This window comes from Protopterus annectens, chromosome 2.part2, assembly GCF_019279795.1.
Source record: "Protopterus annectens isolate FY-2018-M chromosome 2.part2, PAN1.0, whole genome shotgun sequence".
Taxonomy (NCBI): Eukaryota; Metazoa; Chordata; order Ceratodontiformes; family Protopteridae; genus Protopterus; species Protopterus annectens.
Window position 1 is genome coordinate 837376313 of NC_056730.1, and position 17546 is coordinate 837393858.

A 17546-nucleotide genomic window follows, 5' to 3' on the forward strand; every position below is an offset into this window, starting at 1 on the left:
CATAATCACAAGTATAAACCTTTCTGATAAAATGTTGACAGGAAAAATGATAGTTTATAAAGATTTCATTTCATACAGAAAAGATATTTAGGATGCCATAGATAATAGAGCAAAAGAAATCTCTTGCTAGCTTGTCACCATATTGGCCACACCCTCCATTCTTTAAGCCCAGAATTAACATTCTCCCAATTTCAATTTATGTAAGGTAATATGCTTAAAAACATATCACTGTTCTTGATTATCCCCTGAAGATGTGCACCTATGCTTTTACAATCGAAACATTTCTGCTTCTAGTACCAACATGAGTCAAAAATTAATTCTTAGGAACGTTGCACCCTCCATCTCTTAAGTATGGACAACTTTATTAGCAATCAAACTACTTACCGTACAGCAGTACTGCAGTGCAATAGAATTTAAAGTGTCAGCTTCCTGGATCGCCCTTGTTAAGTACACAGTGTCATCCAGTCTGTCCCTTGAGGTGCTCCTTTTGGCTCTCTCCTTTCCCCTAGGACGCAGCTCATAGTTGTCCCCATCCTCTTCAGAAATCTCACTTTCTGTACTTGTGTTATTTCTTAGAGTACCCACAACAGATTGTAGTGTTACTGTAGGCTGTACAGTCTGAGGTCGATTTCTACCTGGCATTCTTTGGTGACTAAAGTTGGAAAGAAAGAAAAAAAAAAATATATATATATATATATATATGTGGGTGCAGAAAGGCAGTATTTATATAAATAACATGATAAAACACATGACTGACTAGTCAGTATAGTGAGTAAACTCTTTTTAAGCACCGAAGTAAAGCCTATGTCAAACTTACCCTTTCCAAAGGGCAACACTGTCTAATGCCCTGCTGTCCAACTTATCCAGCTGAGTACTTGCAGGAATTCACAGTGCATCCTTAGGTTGTCAAGAAAGTACAGTTGTGTACACTTACCATAAATGTAGATGTTAGAGTGTATTCACTGTTGCAGTCATTACATTTGGGTAATCTGCTGGCAGGTTGCTCTCAGTCGGCCTGAATTCCAAAGTCTTGGGTCCTGCGTCGGTTGCTGTCCCTTCTTCCATGACGTCAGGGATATAAAACATGCAGCAGACGCCATTGCATCAGTTCTTCTTGCCCCAGATGTCAAGTGTCCCCCAAATGGGGAGCAAAAAAAATTATATATATATATATATACGTGTGTGTGTAGATATATATATATATATATATATATATATATATATATATATATATATATATATATATATATATATATATATATATACACATATATATATATATATATATATATATATATATATAAAACATATACCTCCAAACAAAAGCAAATACACCAAAAAGGCTTTTAAAGATAGTAACAGAAATGAGAGGTATAGTTAGAGAAAAACAGGGGGTTGGAGGAAGGGTAACCAGGACTGCAACAGTGAATACACTTGAACATCTACATTTATGGTAAGTGTATACAACTGTACTATGTTCATGTTTCACTATTGCAGTCATTACATTTGGGTAGAATCCCAAAGCTATGGTTGGGAGGATGGATTTATACAGCATTAGGAGCAGCTATAAGGCCCTGCAGGACAGCAGTGGCAAAGCCTGCTCTGGATTTAGAGAAGAGAGGTAAATGGTAATGTTTGGTGAACGTATGAACTGAGCTCCAGGTAGCAGCTTCTAGAATGTCTCTGGTAGGAACCCCCCTGAGAAAGGCTGCAGAAGTAGATGCAGCCCTGGTGGAATGAGATTTACCATGGTGCATATAGCAGAAACAAATACAATGGCTTATCCATTTGGAAATAGTCTGCTTTGAAATAGCCTTTCCCTCTGCCCTGCTGCAAATGCCACCAATAGTTGTTCAGATTTTCTTAGAGATTTTGTCCTGTTTAAGTAGAATCTTAGTTGTCTGTGTACATGCAATGAATGCAGAATTCGCTCACCCTTGTTCTGTGGATATGGGAAGAAAGTTGGCAGATGAATGGTCTGATTAAGGGCCACACTAGATACCACCTTAGGCATAAAGGATGGATTGGTTCTGAGAGCCACCCTGTCCAGGTAAAAAATAATGAAAGGCTCCACTGCCATAAGAGCCTGTGGTTCTGAAATCCTTCTAGCTGAAGTGACTGCTAAAAGAAAAGCTGTTTTCCAAGAGAGAAAGTTTAGGTCCACAGTAGCAGCTGGCTCAAAAGGAGATGAGTGAGTTTTTCCAAAACAAAATTGGAGGTCCCATGCAGGAGTTGGTGCTCTCCTGGGAGGTCTTAAATTTTTGGACCCTCTGAGATACTGCTTTAGCAGAGAATGAGAAAAGAGGGGAGGCTCTGTGTTGTAATGAGCTGAAATGGCAGAGGCATGGATTTTTATGGAAGAAAAAGATAGGCCCTTGTGAAGCATCTCAGTTAAGTAGTGCAGAATCTGAGGAATATTGGGCATTGCTGTGCTTATTCCTTGTGCGTGGTTCCAGGCACAGAAACTTTATTAACATAAGATTTTCTAGTACTAGGCCTTCTAGCCACCAAAATGACATCCATCACAGGTTTGCTGAGAGATGTAACGGGTGAAATTAGTTGATTAGCCACGCTGCAAGATTCAAAGTTTGGAGCGTAGTGTGCAGAATTTGATAGTTCTGGTGAGACAGCAGGCAAGGTGTCCGAGGCAGGTACCACGGAGGAAGATGCGACACATTGCGCAGGGGTGGGTACCAGTGTTGGCGAGGCCAGTCTGGAGCAATCAGAATCATTTTTGGTTTGTCCTGTCTGACTTTTAGTAGGACTTTGGAAAGCAGAGGCAGAGGGGGAAAAGGCACAGACTGGTAGAGCATCCACTTTCCAAGCTTTTTTGTGATGAATTCTTGTGCAGAATTTGTCCAACTGATAGATCTTTTTGCCTCACCACAAAACTGTGTCTGGGCTCCCCCATTTGCATGTCAACATGTTGAAAATATGTGGTTCCAGTTTCCATTCGTGTGGGTCCATATGATTTCTGCTTAGTTCGTCTGCCAGAGTATTTTGCTTTCCTGGCAGGAATTGAGCTTGTAGATGTATTTGATAAGTCAAGGCCATGTTCCACAATGCCATGGCTAATCTGCAAAGGGGGTAGGAATGTGTACCCACCTGTTTGTCTGAATGCATCGCCCTGCCAGATGCGCCCCCCAAGCATAGTCTGATACGTCTGTAGTCAGGGTTTGGGCGGCAGGGAGTGGAATGAATGGCAGTCCCTTGTTTTGGTGGCAGGCCTCTGCCCACCATAGGAACTCTAGTAGCAGGCAAGGTATGATAGGAATCATTGTTTCCAGGCTGTGACAATGTTGACTCCATAAGCTTTTTAGGTACCACTGAAGTTTCCTCATATGCAGTCTTGCATATGGAATTACAAGGATGCAGGAAGCCATGAACCCCAAGGCCTGCAGAATTTGTCTTGCAAATAGCTGGGTTTTTGTGGCCACCTGTTTGAAGTATGTCATCAATTGAATTTTTTATGGCGTAAGGCAAGTCATCTGGGCAGTTGCATTCAAGCTTGCACCCAGGAATGTAATTTTTTGAGAGGGTACCAATTGTGATTTCTTTTCACTTATGGTGTACCCTAGACACGTTAGAACCCTTTTTACAAACGCCAGATGCTTTAGAAGAGTGTCCTTGTTTTCTGCCAGAATTAGACAATCGTCCAGGTATGGATAAATCTGTATATTTCTTTGCCTGCAAAATGCAATTACTGGTGCCAGGCACTTTGTGAAGACCCTGGGCGCAGTAGATAAGCCAGAGGGCAGTGCAGAAAACTGGTAATGCAAGTAGCCCGCTTTGAAGTGGAGGTATCTTCTGCAAGATTCCCTGATTGGGATATGCAGGTAAGCCTCAAGTCTAGAGTTACCAACCAGGCATCCTTGCCTAGCATAGGTAGTAACTGTTGAAGAGTCAGCATCTTGAATTTTGGAATGTCCAGAAATGTATTTAGAATGGATAAGTCCAGAATTGGACGCCATGATGCATCTTTTCTGGGTACCAAGAAAAGTCTTGTATAGAAACCTTGTCCCTTTTCCTTTTCTGGTACTGGCTGAATAGCCCCCATATTCATGAGGGACATAACTTGTTTCTGGGCCTCTGCCCACTGATTTGGAGGCAGGTCTGGCCATCTGTTTGGGATTGGCAACATGTGAAAATGAAATCTGTATCCCTGGGATACTATATTTAATACCCATTTGTCCTGGGTAATCAGTTGCCAGTTTCGTGCATGAAGTGCCAGTTTTCACCCCAAAGAACAGCCAAAAGGTAAGTGCTTGGTGATTGCAGTGGAAAGTCATTGAGACCGTTTACCATAGGGAGGTGCCTTGCTGCTTCCAGATTTGGAGGTGGAGGCACCCCATTGCTTTGTTCTAAAAGTTCCTTGCGACTGAAACCTGGAGCCTTTGGAATGTCTGGGTTTGACCTGAGCGGCTCTAGTGGGTACTGGAAAGGACCAGTTCTTAGTAGGCCAGTGCCTACTAAACCTGGGTGGCTGCACTTGTAAGAAATCTTTCACAGTTTGCATAGATTTAGCTTCATCTTCCATCTTTTTCAAAACTTCTTCAGCCTGATTACCAAATAGACTGTCCTGTTGTAAAGGCGCATTCAACAATTTTGCTTTTAACATGATCAGGCAGACTTTGCTCCTTGAGCCAAGCATGCCTTCTTATCACAGATCCAGTTACAGCAGCCCTGCAAGAGGCCTCCAAGGAATCAAAACCACATTGCAAAGTATGTTTTCCACTTGTTCAGCTGAATGTAATAAATCCTGCAACTCTTTATTTTCCACACAGTCAGAAATCAACATAATTTTCTGTTTAAGTAAACCCATGACATGCTGTTGATATTTAAGCATATGAAATTGACAGTTTAAAGCTCCGATTGCCATGGTTGCAGACGTGCAAACCTTCTTACCTCACCTATTCAGCGCCCTGGAATCTCTGTCAGAAGGGGTAGGATTTTTAGCAGTAGAGGCCTTAATGCCCTTGGGACCCTGGGAAATGGTTTCAGGGTCAGCAGTAGGGTTTTTGAAAAGGAATTTGTGGGAGTCAGGAACCCTGTAATATCTGTCTGGCTTACTAGGAGCCGGAGGCAGGGAATCGGGAGTCATACTGGATTCTGAAAAAACATCAACAACAATGTCTAGAACAAGAGATCTAGCCAAAGGCCTATGCTGAGGTAGAAGAAGAAGAAAATCCCCAAGTCTCTTTTTGGACTCAGAGAAATCCTGACTCTCCCAGTGGAAGTGTTCCCTTAAGGTATGCAAAGTTTCTCCAAAAGAGAAATCCTCAGGGGGAGAAGCAGAAGGGATGGAGTCTTCGCAGCAGAGCCCTCATAAGTGGGTATAGATAAATCCTGATCAGAAGAAATAGAAACCTGATCTGAAGATTCATAGTCAGTGCCTTGCCTAGGCCTCTTAGCAGGAGGGGGATGGGCACCCCTGATCAAGGTAATTAAATCTTCAGCCATTTTGATCATCTATTTTTTAGGCATTGGGGCCTGTACACATGGCCCAAGAGTCTGTTTTTTAGACATAGAAGTAGTTTTTGGCCTTGGTTTTGAAGATGGCGTCGGTTTAATATACAAATCTTTAGGCCTGAAAACTCTCAGAAGTCGGTGCCTGCTCAGCAGCTCTGGACCCATCTAAGGTAGAGACATCTGCGGGTTCAATACTCTTGCGGCATACCGGACTCCAAATGGGTCTCAGTAGAGGCCTGCGACTCAAAAGTAGCGGGTATCAGGGGCTGCGAAAGCACCTCACTGAGTACTGGCGAATGGCTTAGGAGAAACCTCATCGGTTTTGGATCTTGACAGTCTTGTCTTTTTCTGTGTGTTTTTTATGTATTCCAGTAGTCTGATTGCTAACCGATGACATATCTGGATAGTTAATTCTTGAGCCAAAATATTTAGAAGCAAAAAAATACAGACGTTTAATGGTGTGTTGATTAAATTTAGCACAAAACCGACAGCAAGGCACGTTGTGGTCAGGGCCTAGGCAAGGAATACAGTACAAATGGAAATCCTTATGAGGTATTTGCTTCCCACAAGTAATGCAATTATTAACTTTTACTGACATCGGTAAGGAGCAAGAAAAAGTTTCCCCAATGGGGGAAGATGAAGACTTCGGTTCTGAAACTCGAAAACGAAAATTTCAGGAGTCGGCCGACCGGCACTTGCGAACTGCATCTGCTTTGGGCACCGCGCGGCAAGAAAGACTGATGTAATGGCGTCGGCTGCATGTTTTATAACCCTGACGACCTGACGTCATGGAAGAAGGGACAGCAACCAACGCAGGACCCAAGACCTTGTTAATCAGGCCGACTGAGGGCAACCTGCCAGCAGATTACCCAAATGTAATAAGAACATCTTGGCATTAATATTCTGTTACCTGAAAATGAGAATGCCAATTCACTTTAGGGAATCTGCATAGATGCTATATTGAAGATAACTCACAAGAACATTTCTGCTGCCAAATGGCAAACTATACTGCAAGGCAGTGCCAAGTAAGAAGCACTCAGTAAAAGTAAGTAATGCAATTCAGAAAGTACAGTTGTGTACCTACCATAAATGTAGATGTTCGAGTGTATTCACTGTTGCAGTCATTACACTTGGGTTATCCTGCTGGCAGGCTACCCGCAGTCAGCCTGAATTCCAAAGTCCTGGTCCGGAGTGGGTTGCCGTCGCCTCTTCCCTCACGTCAGTGTGCCAGGGGTATAAAAGATGCAGCAGACGCCATTTTCTTCAGTTTTCTTGCCCCAGATGTCAGGTGTCCACAAAAGGGTAGGCTGTAAATATTATGATCATAAAAAAGCATGCACATAACCTTCATCTACAAGCAAATACACCACATAGGTTGTATAGAATAGAGAGGTACAGATAAGTCCCAGCAAAGAAAAAAGGGGGATGGTGGGAGGGTAACCTGGACTGCAACAGTGAATACCTGGACTGCAACAGTGAATACATTCGAACATCTACATTTATGGTAGGTACACAACTGTACTATGTTCATCGTGTTTCACTGTTGCAGTCATTACACTTAGGTTGAATCCCAAAGCTGAGGTTGGGTGGCTGGGCCTAAATAGAGTTTGGAGTGGCTATGAGGCCCTGCAGAACTGCAGTGGCAAAGCCTGCTCTGGATTTAGAGTAGAGGTAAATGGTAGTGCTTTGTAAAAGTGTGCACTGAAGTCCAGGTTGCAGCCTCCAAAACGTCCTTGGTTGGTACTCCTCTGAGGAAGGCTGCTGAAGTGGCTGCTGCTCTGGCAGAATGTGGCCTAATGCCCTTGGGCACTGATTTGCCATGTTGTGAATAGCAGAAACGAATGCAGTGGCCTATCCATTTTGAAATAGTCTGCTTTGAAATGGCTTTTCCTTGCGATCCCGCAGCATATGCCATTAAGAGTTGCTCAGTCTTTCTGAAGGCTTTAGTTTTGTCCAAGTAAAAGCGTAGCTGCCTGTGTATGTCCAAAGAATGCAGAAGTCTCTCCCCCTTATTCTGTGGGTATGGATAAAAGGTAGGCAAATGTATGGTTTGGTTAAGAGCCACACTGGACACTACCTTATAAATGTTGGGTTTGTCCTTAGAGAAACCCTGTCCTGATGGAAAATAACAAAAGGTTCCACAGTCATTAGTGCCTGTAACTCTGAGACTCTTCTGGCTGAAGTGATTGCTAGGAGAAGAGCTGTTTTCCAAGACAAGTATTTTAACTCTGCTGTATTGGCTGGCTCAAAAGGAGGCAGTGTGAGTTTTTCCAAGACAAAATTGAGGTCCCATGCAGGTATTGGAGCTCTCCTTGGAGGTCTTATGTTTTTGGCCTCTCTGAGAAACTGTCTTAGCAGTGGATGTGAAAAAATAGGTGGGTCCGTATGAGCTGAAATGGCAGAGGCATCTGGGCATCTTAATTGAGGAGAAGGATAGGCCTTTGTCCAGCACCTCAGTTAGGTATTGCAAAATCTGAGGAATATTTGGTACAAGCGTCTCAATTCCCTGCGCTTAGTTCCAAGCACAGAATCTCTTCCATTTTTCTGCATAAGATTTTCTGGTGCTGGGCCTCCTGGCCTCCAAAATAACATCCATAACTGCTTTAGAGAGAGGTGTGTTCTGAATGATTACATTTTCCGCCAAACAGCCAGATTTAGGGTTCTGAGTTGGCTGTGCAGGATCTGATTGTTCTGTTGGGTCAGCAAATGAGGTATTAGAGGCAATGTCCAGGCTGGGCCTTGAGACAAGCTCTTTAGGATTGGGTACCAGTGCTGGCGTGGCCAGTCTGGGGCAATCAGTATCATTTTTGGCTTCTCTTGTCTGATCTTTAGGAGTACCCTGGAGAGGAGAGGCAGAGGAGGGAAGGCATATACTGTAAGGGCTGTCCAGCTGAATGAAAGGGCGTCCACTTTCCATGCTTGCTTGTGATAAGTCCGAGTGCAGAATCTCTGTAGCTGGCAGTTGTGAGGGGAGGCGAATAGATCTATGTCTGGGCATCCCCATTTCCCTGTTATCATGTTGAAGATTTGTGGATCTAGTTTCCACTCGTGAGGATCCATGAGGTTTCTGCTTAGTTTGTCTGCCAGAGTATTTGTCTTTCCTGGCAGGAATTGTGCTTGCAGATGTACTTGATAAGTCAATGCTGTGTTCCACAAAGTCATGGCTTGTCTGCAGAGGGGGTAGGAATGTGTCTCCCTTGCTTGTTTATGTACCACATGACTGTAGTATTGTCTGTCTTTATCAGTAGTTGTTCTGGATGAAGCAAGTCCTTGAAGGCTGTCAGGGCATTTTGTACAGCTAGCATCTCTTTTTGATTGATATGAAGATGGATTTGGTTTGTGGGCAATGTGCTCTGAATACATTTTCCTGCCATGTGTGCCCCCCAGGCATAATCTGATGCATCTGTTGTTAGTGTCTGCCTGGCAGTGGGTAAGGTGAATGGCTGTCCCTTGTTGTAGTGACAGGCCTGTGCCCACCACTGAAATTCCTGTTGCAGGCAGGGAATGAGATTAATTACTGTTTCCAGGCTGTGGCAATGTTGAGTCCAAACACTTTTTAGATACCATTGTAGTTTCCTCATATGCAGTCTTGCATATGGAATTAGTAGAATGCAGGATGCCATGTAGCCCAGAGCCTGCAGGATTTTTCTTGCAGATAACTGGGTCTTTTGTTGCCATGTTTTTGAAGTAAGAAGTCAGTTGCCTTTATTTGTCTGGCGTGCGATAAGCCATCTGGGCAGTTGTATTTAAGCTTGCACCCAGGAATATTATCTTTTGAGAGGGTACTAGTTTTGATTTATTTTCGTTTACTGTGTAAACTAGGCAAATTAGTAATCTTTTTACAAACGCCAGATGCTGTAGTAGAACATCTTTGGTCTTTGCTTGAATAAGGCAGTCGTCCAAGTAGGGATATATCTGAATTCCTCTCTGTCTGCAAAATGCAATTACTGATGCCAGGCATTTTGTGAAGACCCTGGGCGCAGTAGATAAGCCAAAGGGCAGTGCAGAGAATTGGTAGTGCATTGAGCCAGCTATGAATCTGAGGTATCTTCTGCAAGATTGTCTGATTGGGACATGCAGGTATGCCTCTTTGAGGTCCAAAGTTACAAGCCAAGCCTTCTTTCTTGTCCAGCGTGGGCAGAAGCTGCTGTAGAGTCAACATTTTGAATTTTGGGACGCCCAGAAAAGTATTTAGAATAGACAGGTCCAGAATTGGTCTCCAGGCTTGGTCCTTTCTTGATACTAAGAAAAGTCTTGAGTAAAATCCTTGTCCCTGCTCTTGTTGTGGCACTGGCTGAATAGCCCCCATGTCCATGGGAGATGAAACTTGTTTTTGTGCCTCTGCCCATCGATTGTGTGGCAGGTCTGGCATACCTTTTGCCTTTGGAAGTGTGTGAAAGTGGAACCTGTAGCCCTGAGAGACTATCTTTAACACCCATTTGTCCTGGGTGATCTTGTGCCAGTTTTGTGAAAAAAGTGCTAGCTTTCCCCCTAAGGGTGCTGCCAAAAAATAAGTGCTTGGCATTGCAAGAGGGAAGTCAATGGGACTGTTTTCTAGAAGGCTGTGATTTGTCTTCTCCGCTTTTGGAAGTAGAAGCACCCCAATGTTTGGGCCTGTATGAGCCCTGGGGCTGTTGCCTGCCTCTAGGGCGTCTGAATCTGCCTCTCTGTGGTCTGTTTGACACTGGAAAGGACCAATTCTTAGAGGGCCAGTTCCTGCTAAATCTGGGTGGCTGTACCTGTAAGAAATCCTTTACTGTCTGCATAAATTTAGCCTTATACTCAATTTTCTTCACACCTCTTCTGCCTTAACACCAAACAAAGTATCATGCTGTAATGGAGCATCCAATAATTTTGCTTTAACATGATCCGGCAGATTCTGTTCCTTTAACCAAGCATGCCTTCTAATAACAGAACCTGTAACAGCGGCCCTGCACGAGGCCTCCAGTGAATCATAGCCACATTGCAAAGTATGTTTTCCCACTTGTTCAGCTGCATGCAATAAATCCTGCAAATCTTTGTTCTCAGAACATTCAGGATTTGTCAACATTTTTTGTTTTAACAAAGACATTAAGTATTGCTGATATTTGAGCATATGAAATTGACAATTTAAAGCCCTTACAGCCAAGGTAGCAGAAGTGTAAACTTTTCCCCCCATCTGTCCAAAGCCCTAGAATCTCTATCTGAGGGGACAGGGTTTTTAGCAGAAGCAGCCTTGACCCCTTTGGGACCCTGTGAGATAGTTTCTGGGTCAGCAGCAGGGTTTTTGTAAAGACATTTATGGGAGTCTGGAACCCTGTAGTATCTGTCCGGCTTAACAGGAGCAGGAGGTAAAGAGTCTGGAGACGGGCCGGACTCTGAAAATACATCATCTACTATGTCTAGAACAGGGGGAATTGCAAGAGGTCTGTGCTGAGGAAGTAAAAGAAAGTCTCTAAGTCTTTTCTTAGAATCGGAATAATCTTGGCTCTCCCAGTGGAAATGCTCCCTCATGGTATGCAGGGTTTCTCTATAAATGAATACTCCTTAGGAGGACAAGCTGAAGGAACAGAATTCTTCAGCATCAGAATCCTCATAGGGAGGAATAGAATATCCCTGTTCAGAAGAGGAATCAGAGGAAATGGAAACCCGATCAGAGGAATCCTATTCAGTGTCTTGCCTAGGCCTCTTATCAGGAGGGGGATGGGGACCCCTGATCAAAGTAATTAGGTATTCGGCCATTTTGAACACCTGTTTCTTAGACATAGAAGTCTGTCCTGGAGAATGCTGTACTGGTTTCCTGGTCTTTAAAACTGTTTTAGACTTTGTCTTGGATGCTGAAGTAGGCTTTATATAAAGTTGTGTAGGTCTGAAGACACCCTCAGAAGCAGATGCCTGCTCAGCGGCTCCGGACCCATCTGAGGGATTAATTTCCGAAGGGTCAGTACCTTGAATATCCAGAGGACTAGCTGTCTCCACGTGGGAGTCACAGGCGGCCTGTGGCTCTGAGGTAGTGGGGGGCTGCGAAAGCGCCTCACTGAGCACCGGCGAACCAGCGATTGGCCTAGAAGAGGCTTCGTCGGTTTTGGACCTCGGATGCTTGTCCTTGTCTATATCCTTGCGGTTTTTTATGAATTCCGGTCGTCGGTTGTTCCAACGGCATTAAATAGTTAAACCTTCTGCCAAAATAATGAAAAGCAAAATTGTCCCGACGGTTAATAGTGCGTTGGTTAAATCTAGCACAAAACCGACAACTAGCAATGTTGTGGTCAGGGCCTAGGCAAGGAATACAGTAAGAATGAAAATCCTTATGAGGTATTTGCTTCCCACAAGAAATACAATTGTTAACTTTTTCTGACATCGGACTGGAGCAAGAAAAAAGTTTCCCCAACGGGGTACTTAGCTTTATTGAAGACTTCGGATCTGAAATTCGATTTCGAAAATCTCAAGAGTCGGCCGACCAGCACTTGCGAACTGCTTTTGCTTCGGGCACCGCGTGGCAAGAAAGACTGGAGAAAATGGCGCCAGCTGCATCTTTTATACCCCTGGCACACTGACGTCAGGGAAGAGGCGACAGCAACTGACACCGGACCAGGACTTTGGAATGCAGGCCATCTGCGGGTAGCCTGCCAGCAGGATAACCCAAGTGTAATGACTGCAACAGTGAAACACGATGAACATCTAGTGTGCATCTGAGGCAGTCTCAGGACTTAATATGGTTTGTGCTGGCTCCCATCTCACACACAGATGTTCCAGTTTAAGATGCCACAGAAATCCATGTGTGTCTATGTATGTATAGAAAGTTGCTCACATACAATATGCTCTCCAACAATAGTAGGTAATGGAATGAGAAAATGTATCTGACTGCAGAACACTAACTTCATTATTTTGAAAGCTGCTTTGCTGTACTGCTGTCAGATACCACTTGCTAGAAAGCTTTTTTAACACAGTGTATAACCTGCACATGAAATGGTAACCTGCCCCAACACACTGAATTATTGTACCAAATGGCCACAGTGGAATTAGAGAAACAAAATAAGAAGTTATGTACTCACCATAACGTTCCATCTGAGTAGGTGACTTCATTTGTCAGCAACCTTTGGGTCTTGGATCCGAACTCGGATCCGTGCTGGCAACTTATTTCATAGCTTAGAGATCCGAGCTCCTAGCTCCTCCCCTTACCCATAATCCCCTGCCAACCCTGACTGACCTCAGATCACATTTGCCCATATACAAAAAAGCCGAAGGCTAATACATCCCGAAGGATATAATAGAAGGACATACAGGAACAAGAAAATTTCTGAGGGCCAGGGGGAAGGAGGGGGGGATTGTTGCAGACAAATGAAGTCACCTACTCAGATGGAACGTTATGGTGAGTACATAACTTCTTACTGAAGTAGGTACTTCATTTGTCAACAACCTTTGGGACAGAGTCCCCAGCTACCTGAATCTTGGGTGGCCATCATGGAAGGATGTTCCGGAGCACTGCAGAGCCAAAGGACGCTCTCCCTCTGGAGATAATGTCCAGCTTATAATGGTTGATAAAGGTATGAGATGAGGCCCAAGTGGCCGCGGAACAAATATCCAGTGGAACTCTAGATCTAAAGGCTGCAGAGGTAGATACAGAACGAGTAGAGTGCGCACGAATTCCCTGAGGTGCAGGCCTCCCAGAAGTGTCATAGGCCAAGAGAATACACTGTGAGATCCATCGTGACAAAGTGATCTTAGAGACAGATTTACCTAGGTTAAATTTGGAAAAGGAAATGAACAACTGGTCCGATTACCTATGACCAGCAGTCCTGTGAAAGTAGAAGCGCAGTTGTCTGTGCACATCTAAGGAATGAAGTTTGTAATCTCCCTTGTTCTGATACTTAGGGAAGAAAACTGGTAGGTTAATGGACTGATTGATATTGGCCTCTGAAGCCACCTTGGGAAGAAAAGAAGGATTGGTCCTGAGGTACACTCTATCCTGATGAAAGGCCAAGTATGGGGGCTTCACACAAAGGACCTGAAGCTCAGAAACTCTCTTCGCCGAAGTAATAGCGACTAGGAACGCCGTTTTCCAAGAAAGGTACTTAAGATCGACCGAGGCAGCTGGTTCAAAAGGGGGAGCTGTCAAGGCCTGTAAAACTAGAGCTAAATCCCAAGGGGGTACAATTTCCCTGATAGGAGGTCTGAGCAAGAAAGTACCCTTGAGAAAGGTCTTACACAATTTCGCTGTAATCAAGGGGCCCGATTCATGCCCCACATGGTAATAAGAAATAGCTGCTAGCTGAACCTTGACCGTAGAGCAGCTAGCCCCCTGATGGAACAGACCTGTAAGGAACTCCAAGACAGACGGTAACGGGGCTGTGAAGGGGTCTAAGTTATTATTCTCTGCCCAGATGGAGAAGCGTTTCCACTTACTACGATAGACTTTCCTAGTGGAAGGTTTATGTGCTGCTACGAGAATGGCTTTAACCGGTGAAGAGATTCCGGGAGTCCTGACTAGGAGTGGAACTGGAGCAGCCACGCTGTCAGCTTGAGGTTGTCCAGATTCGGGATCGGGAAGTCTAGGGGGATGAGATATTAGATCCGGGAGGGGATCTAGAATCCAAGGCGGATTTACCAGGTGAGACCACAGGTAAGGGAACCACGTTTGACGAGGCCAGAATGGGGTAATGAGGACCATCCTGCTCCACAACCGACTGGCTTTCTGTACGAGTTTCAGCATCAGGGGTACAGGAGGGTAGGCATAAAGTAGACCGGGGGGCCAAGCATGCACCAGAGCATCTCTTGGGGATTCCCCGACGGGGGGAATTAGAGCGAAGTAGCTGTTGCATTTCGTATACGAGGGAGAGGCGAAGAGATTGCAACAGGGTTGCCCCCACACGGCAAAAATTCGCTTCGCTACCTGGGGGTTGAGAGACCACTCGTAAGGGGAAAGGAGGGTGCGGCTGAGTCTGTCTGCCAGTATGTTGGACCGTCCCGGAATGTGCGTTGCAACAAGAAAGCGGTTGGTACAAATCGCCCATTCCCACACTCTCATGGCCTCTCGACAAAGAGGATAGGACCTGGTTCCCCCCCGTTTGTTGATGTACCAGACCACTGACATGTTGTCCGTCTGTATCGCAATAGTCCCTAACGGAAGAAGGTTCTGTAGTGCTCGCAACGCCAATAGCACCGCCCTCATCTCCAGGACATTGATATGCAAGGAGGTCTCTGTGTCGTTCCACGTGCCTTGGACTGTCTTGCCTGAGCAATGCACCCCCCACCCGAGGTGAGAGGCGTCAGAGGTCAACGTGGCGAGGGGAGGAGGCATGGAGAAGGGACGTCCCCGTATGGAGATCCAGGGATTGGAGCCACCATATGAGAGCCGTCCTGCACGCCTTGCTGATGGAAATAGGATGGTTCAGGGGGTAACTATGAAACGACCATTGGACTTGAAGGGTCCATTGCAGTACCCTCATGTTCAGACGAGCCAATGGCAAAAGAGTAATTGCTGCCGCCATGGAGCCTAGAGCCCTCAGGACCAATCCCGCCGGTGGAGCTGTAGATTGGAGGATGGCCTGTACATGCAGCCTCAGGTTCTGAAGACGTTCCGCGGTCAGAAATGCTAGGATATTTCTTGTGTCCAATTTGGCCCCTATAAAACTATCATCTGGGTAGGAGCAAGAGAGGCTTTGTTCATGTTGATGGTGATGCCCAGCTGGGGGGCCAGCCGGAGGAAGTAGTCCCTAGCTGAGCAAAGTAGATGCCTTGTTGGGGCGGTAAGGAGCCAGTCGTCCAGGTATGGAAACACCTGCATTCCCTGGAGTCTCAGGTGGGCCGCTATCACTGCTAATACTTTGGTAAACACCCTGGGGGCTGTGGTGAGACCAAAGGGAAGGACCCTGAACTGGTAGTGATTGGCGCCTAGCCGGAAGCAGAGAAACCTCCTGGATCGTCTGTCCATAAGAATGTGGTAGTACGCATCCTTGAGGTCTATAGAGCACATCCAGTCGTTCACCCGCAGAAGGGGGAGAATGGATTGAAGAGTGACCATTCGGAATTTTTCTTTGGTTACCGACAGGTTCAGAAGGGAGAGAGCTAGGATTGGTCTCAAGTCCCCCGTCTTTTTTGGCACCAGAAAGAACCTAGAGTAAAACCCTAATCCGAGCTGGTCTGGGGGGACGGGTTGGATGGCTCCTTTTTCTAGCAGCTGCTGGATCTCTGCAGCTGCTGCCTCCCTCTGATCGGGTGGTACATCGGGGAGGCTTTTGGTTCTGGGGACATGATGCATGGGAATTTGGTAACCTCTGGATATGATACGAAGCACCCAGCGATCTGATGTGATGGACTCCCAAGCTGCCAGGTGCTTCGAGAAATGCCCCCCGACTGCCTCCAGAGTGGAGCAGTCGGGCAACCCCTCAGGGTTGTTGCGTGGGTCGGTCAGAGAAGGTTCTCTGGACCCAAAATTCTTCGGGACCCCTCTGCCTCTAGGGCGGCGTCCTCCTCTGCCACGGAAGGACTGGTTGTCCGGAGCAGGCTGGGAATGTTGCGATTTCCGGAACCACATCTTCTTCTGTCCCTTTTGGTTCTTGGAGAAGGACCTCTGGGGAGCGGAGAAGCGGACTCCGACGGCAGACAACGTCTTCCCGTCCTTTTCACTCTGGACTAAAGTGGCGCGAATGGTCTTGCCAAATAAGGCAGAACCATCAAAAGGGGCATTCGCAAATGACGCCTTAAAGGGTTCCGCGAAGTCACAATGTCAGAGCCAGGCCTGGCGCCTCATGACTAGGCCTGCTCCGCTGGCTCTAGCGGCTCCCTCTGTAGCATGGGACAACAACCGCATAGAGGTATTAGATATCGATCTCAGAGTGGCCATGCGAGTGGAGTACAATTGCTTGTCCTCCGCCGACATGGACTCCAGGGGGGAAGCAGCGTACTCCGATAAGGTCTCGCTGCATCCCGATAACGTGTGCCATATAGTTCAGAGACCTTATTGAGAAGGTCGCTGAACTAAAAACCCGTTTCCCCAGGCGATCCATCGAGCGGGACTCTCTGCTCGGTGGATGGACCGAGGGACTCTCCTGAGCCAATTCCCTCTTGGTGGCTGCCACCGTCAACATGGCATCTACGGGGGGACCCTTGCTCCAGTGGCATCTGTCCGCAGGGGGGCTCAGAATTCGATCGGGGTGTTTGGGAACTGGCTCCACAGTGTCCGGCTCCTTCCACGCCCTGGTGGTAATAAGGTCCACCAGGGGGTCAGCCGGAGGGGACACCCAAGAGGTAGACGGTCCTGCTTCGAATGCCTCCAGGAACACGGACTCGTCGGAGGAAGCCTTGGGGACAGACCACCCCCCCTAATCCTGAGCATTTCCATGATGTCTCCAAAGGAGACATCTTTGGGGGGGGTGACCTAGGGGAGCCTTCCCCTTCATCAAAGTCCGTGTCTTCTGTTAAGGACTCGGGGGAGTCCACGTGTCTCCTCTTACACTTGTGCTTATGAGGCACATCCTCGGGGGGGCTGTCTGAGGAGGTCTCACCAGCAACGACCTGTTCCAAGGGAACGACCTGAGACATCAAAGCAGGCTGTCCCTGAGGCCGGGTGATGGAAGCCTGACTCAGCCGAGAGGGACTGCGGGGTGAAGCCGAAGCAAGGCCCGGGGGTCCGGATGCCCTCAACAGAGCCCTCTCCCCTGCATCGAAGGCCGAGGGGGAGTCGCTCTCTCTGGGATCCGAAAGTCATCTCCCACTCGGATCCGATGGAGGGATCGGAACCGGAGCCGAGACCATCGGATCCGAAGGACCGGTGTGCTCCGACCCGGACGGAGCCGAAGGCACACAGAATCCCACGGATCCAAAGCTCGGCCCACGGCTCCGAGAGCCCGGATCCAACAAGGAAGGACCCGACAGACTCGAGGGCAGAGTTGGATCCGAAGTACCCAGTACTGTCGGCGGCGACCCACCCTCGGCTCCAACGCTGCCAGGCTCCGTACACTCCGAACCCGAAAAGCGTGTCGGAGAAGGAGCTATCTGGGCAAAAAAAGGTGTTGAGCTCCCGGGAGGCATGAGCACTCCCGTCTGCAGCTGGGCCTGGATGAACCTTCGCATCATCCGGTCCAAGTCCGCATCCG

The 17546-nt window shown here is 46.7% G+C and overlaps 1 protein-coding gene across 1 annotated transcript in view; it reads right to left on the reverse strand.

Moving 5' to 3' along the window:
- LYSMD3 (LysM domain containing 3) overlaps nucleotides 1-17546 on the reverse strand; it is a 262702-nt gene that overhangs the window by 123634 nt on the left and 121522 nt on the right. The window contains exon 2 of the mRNA XM_044064181.1: nucleotides 385-652. Within this exon, the coding sequence (XP_043920116.1) occupies nucleotides 385-642 (258 nt within the window). The 5' untranslated portion in view covers nucleotides 643-652. The remainder of the gene's footprint in view (nucleotides 1-384; nucleotides 653-17546) is intronic.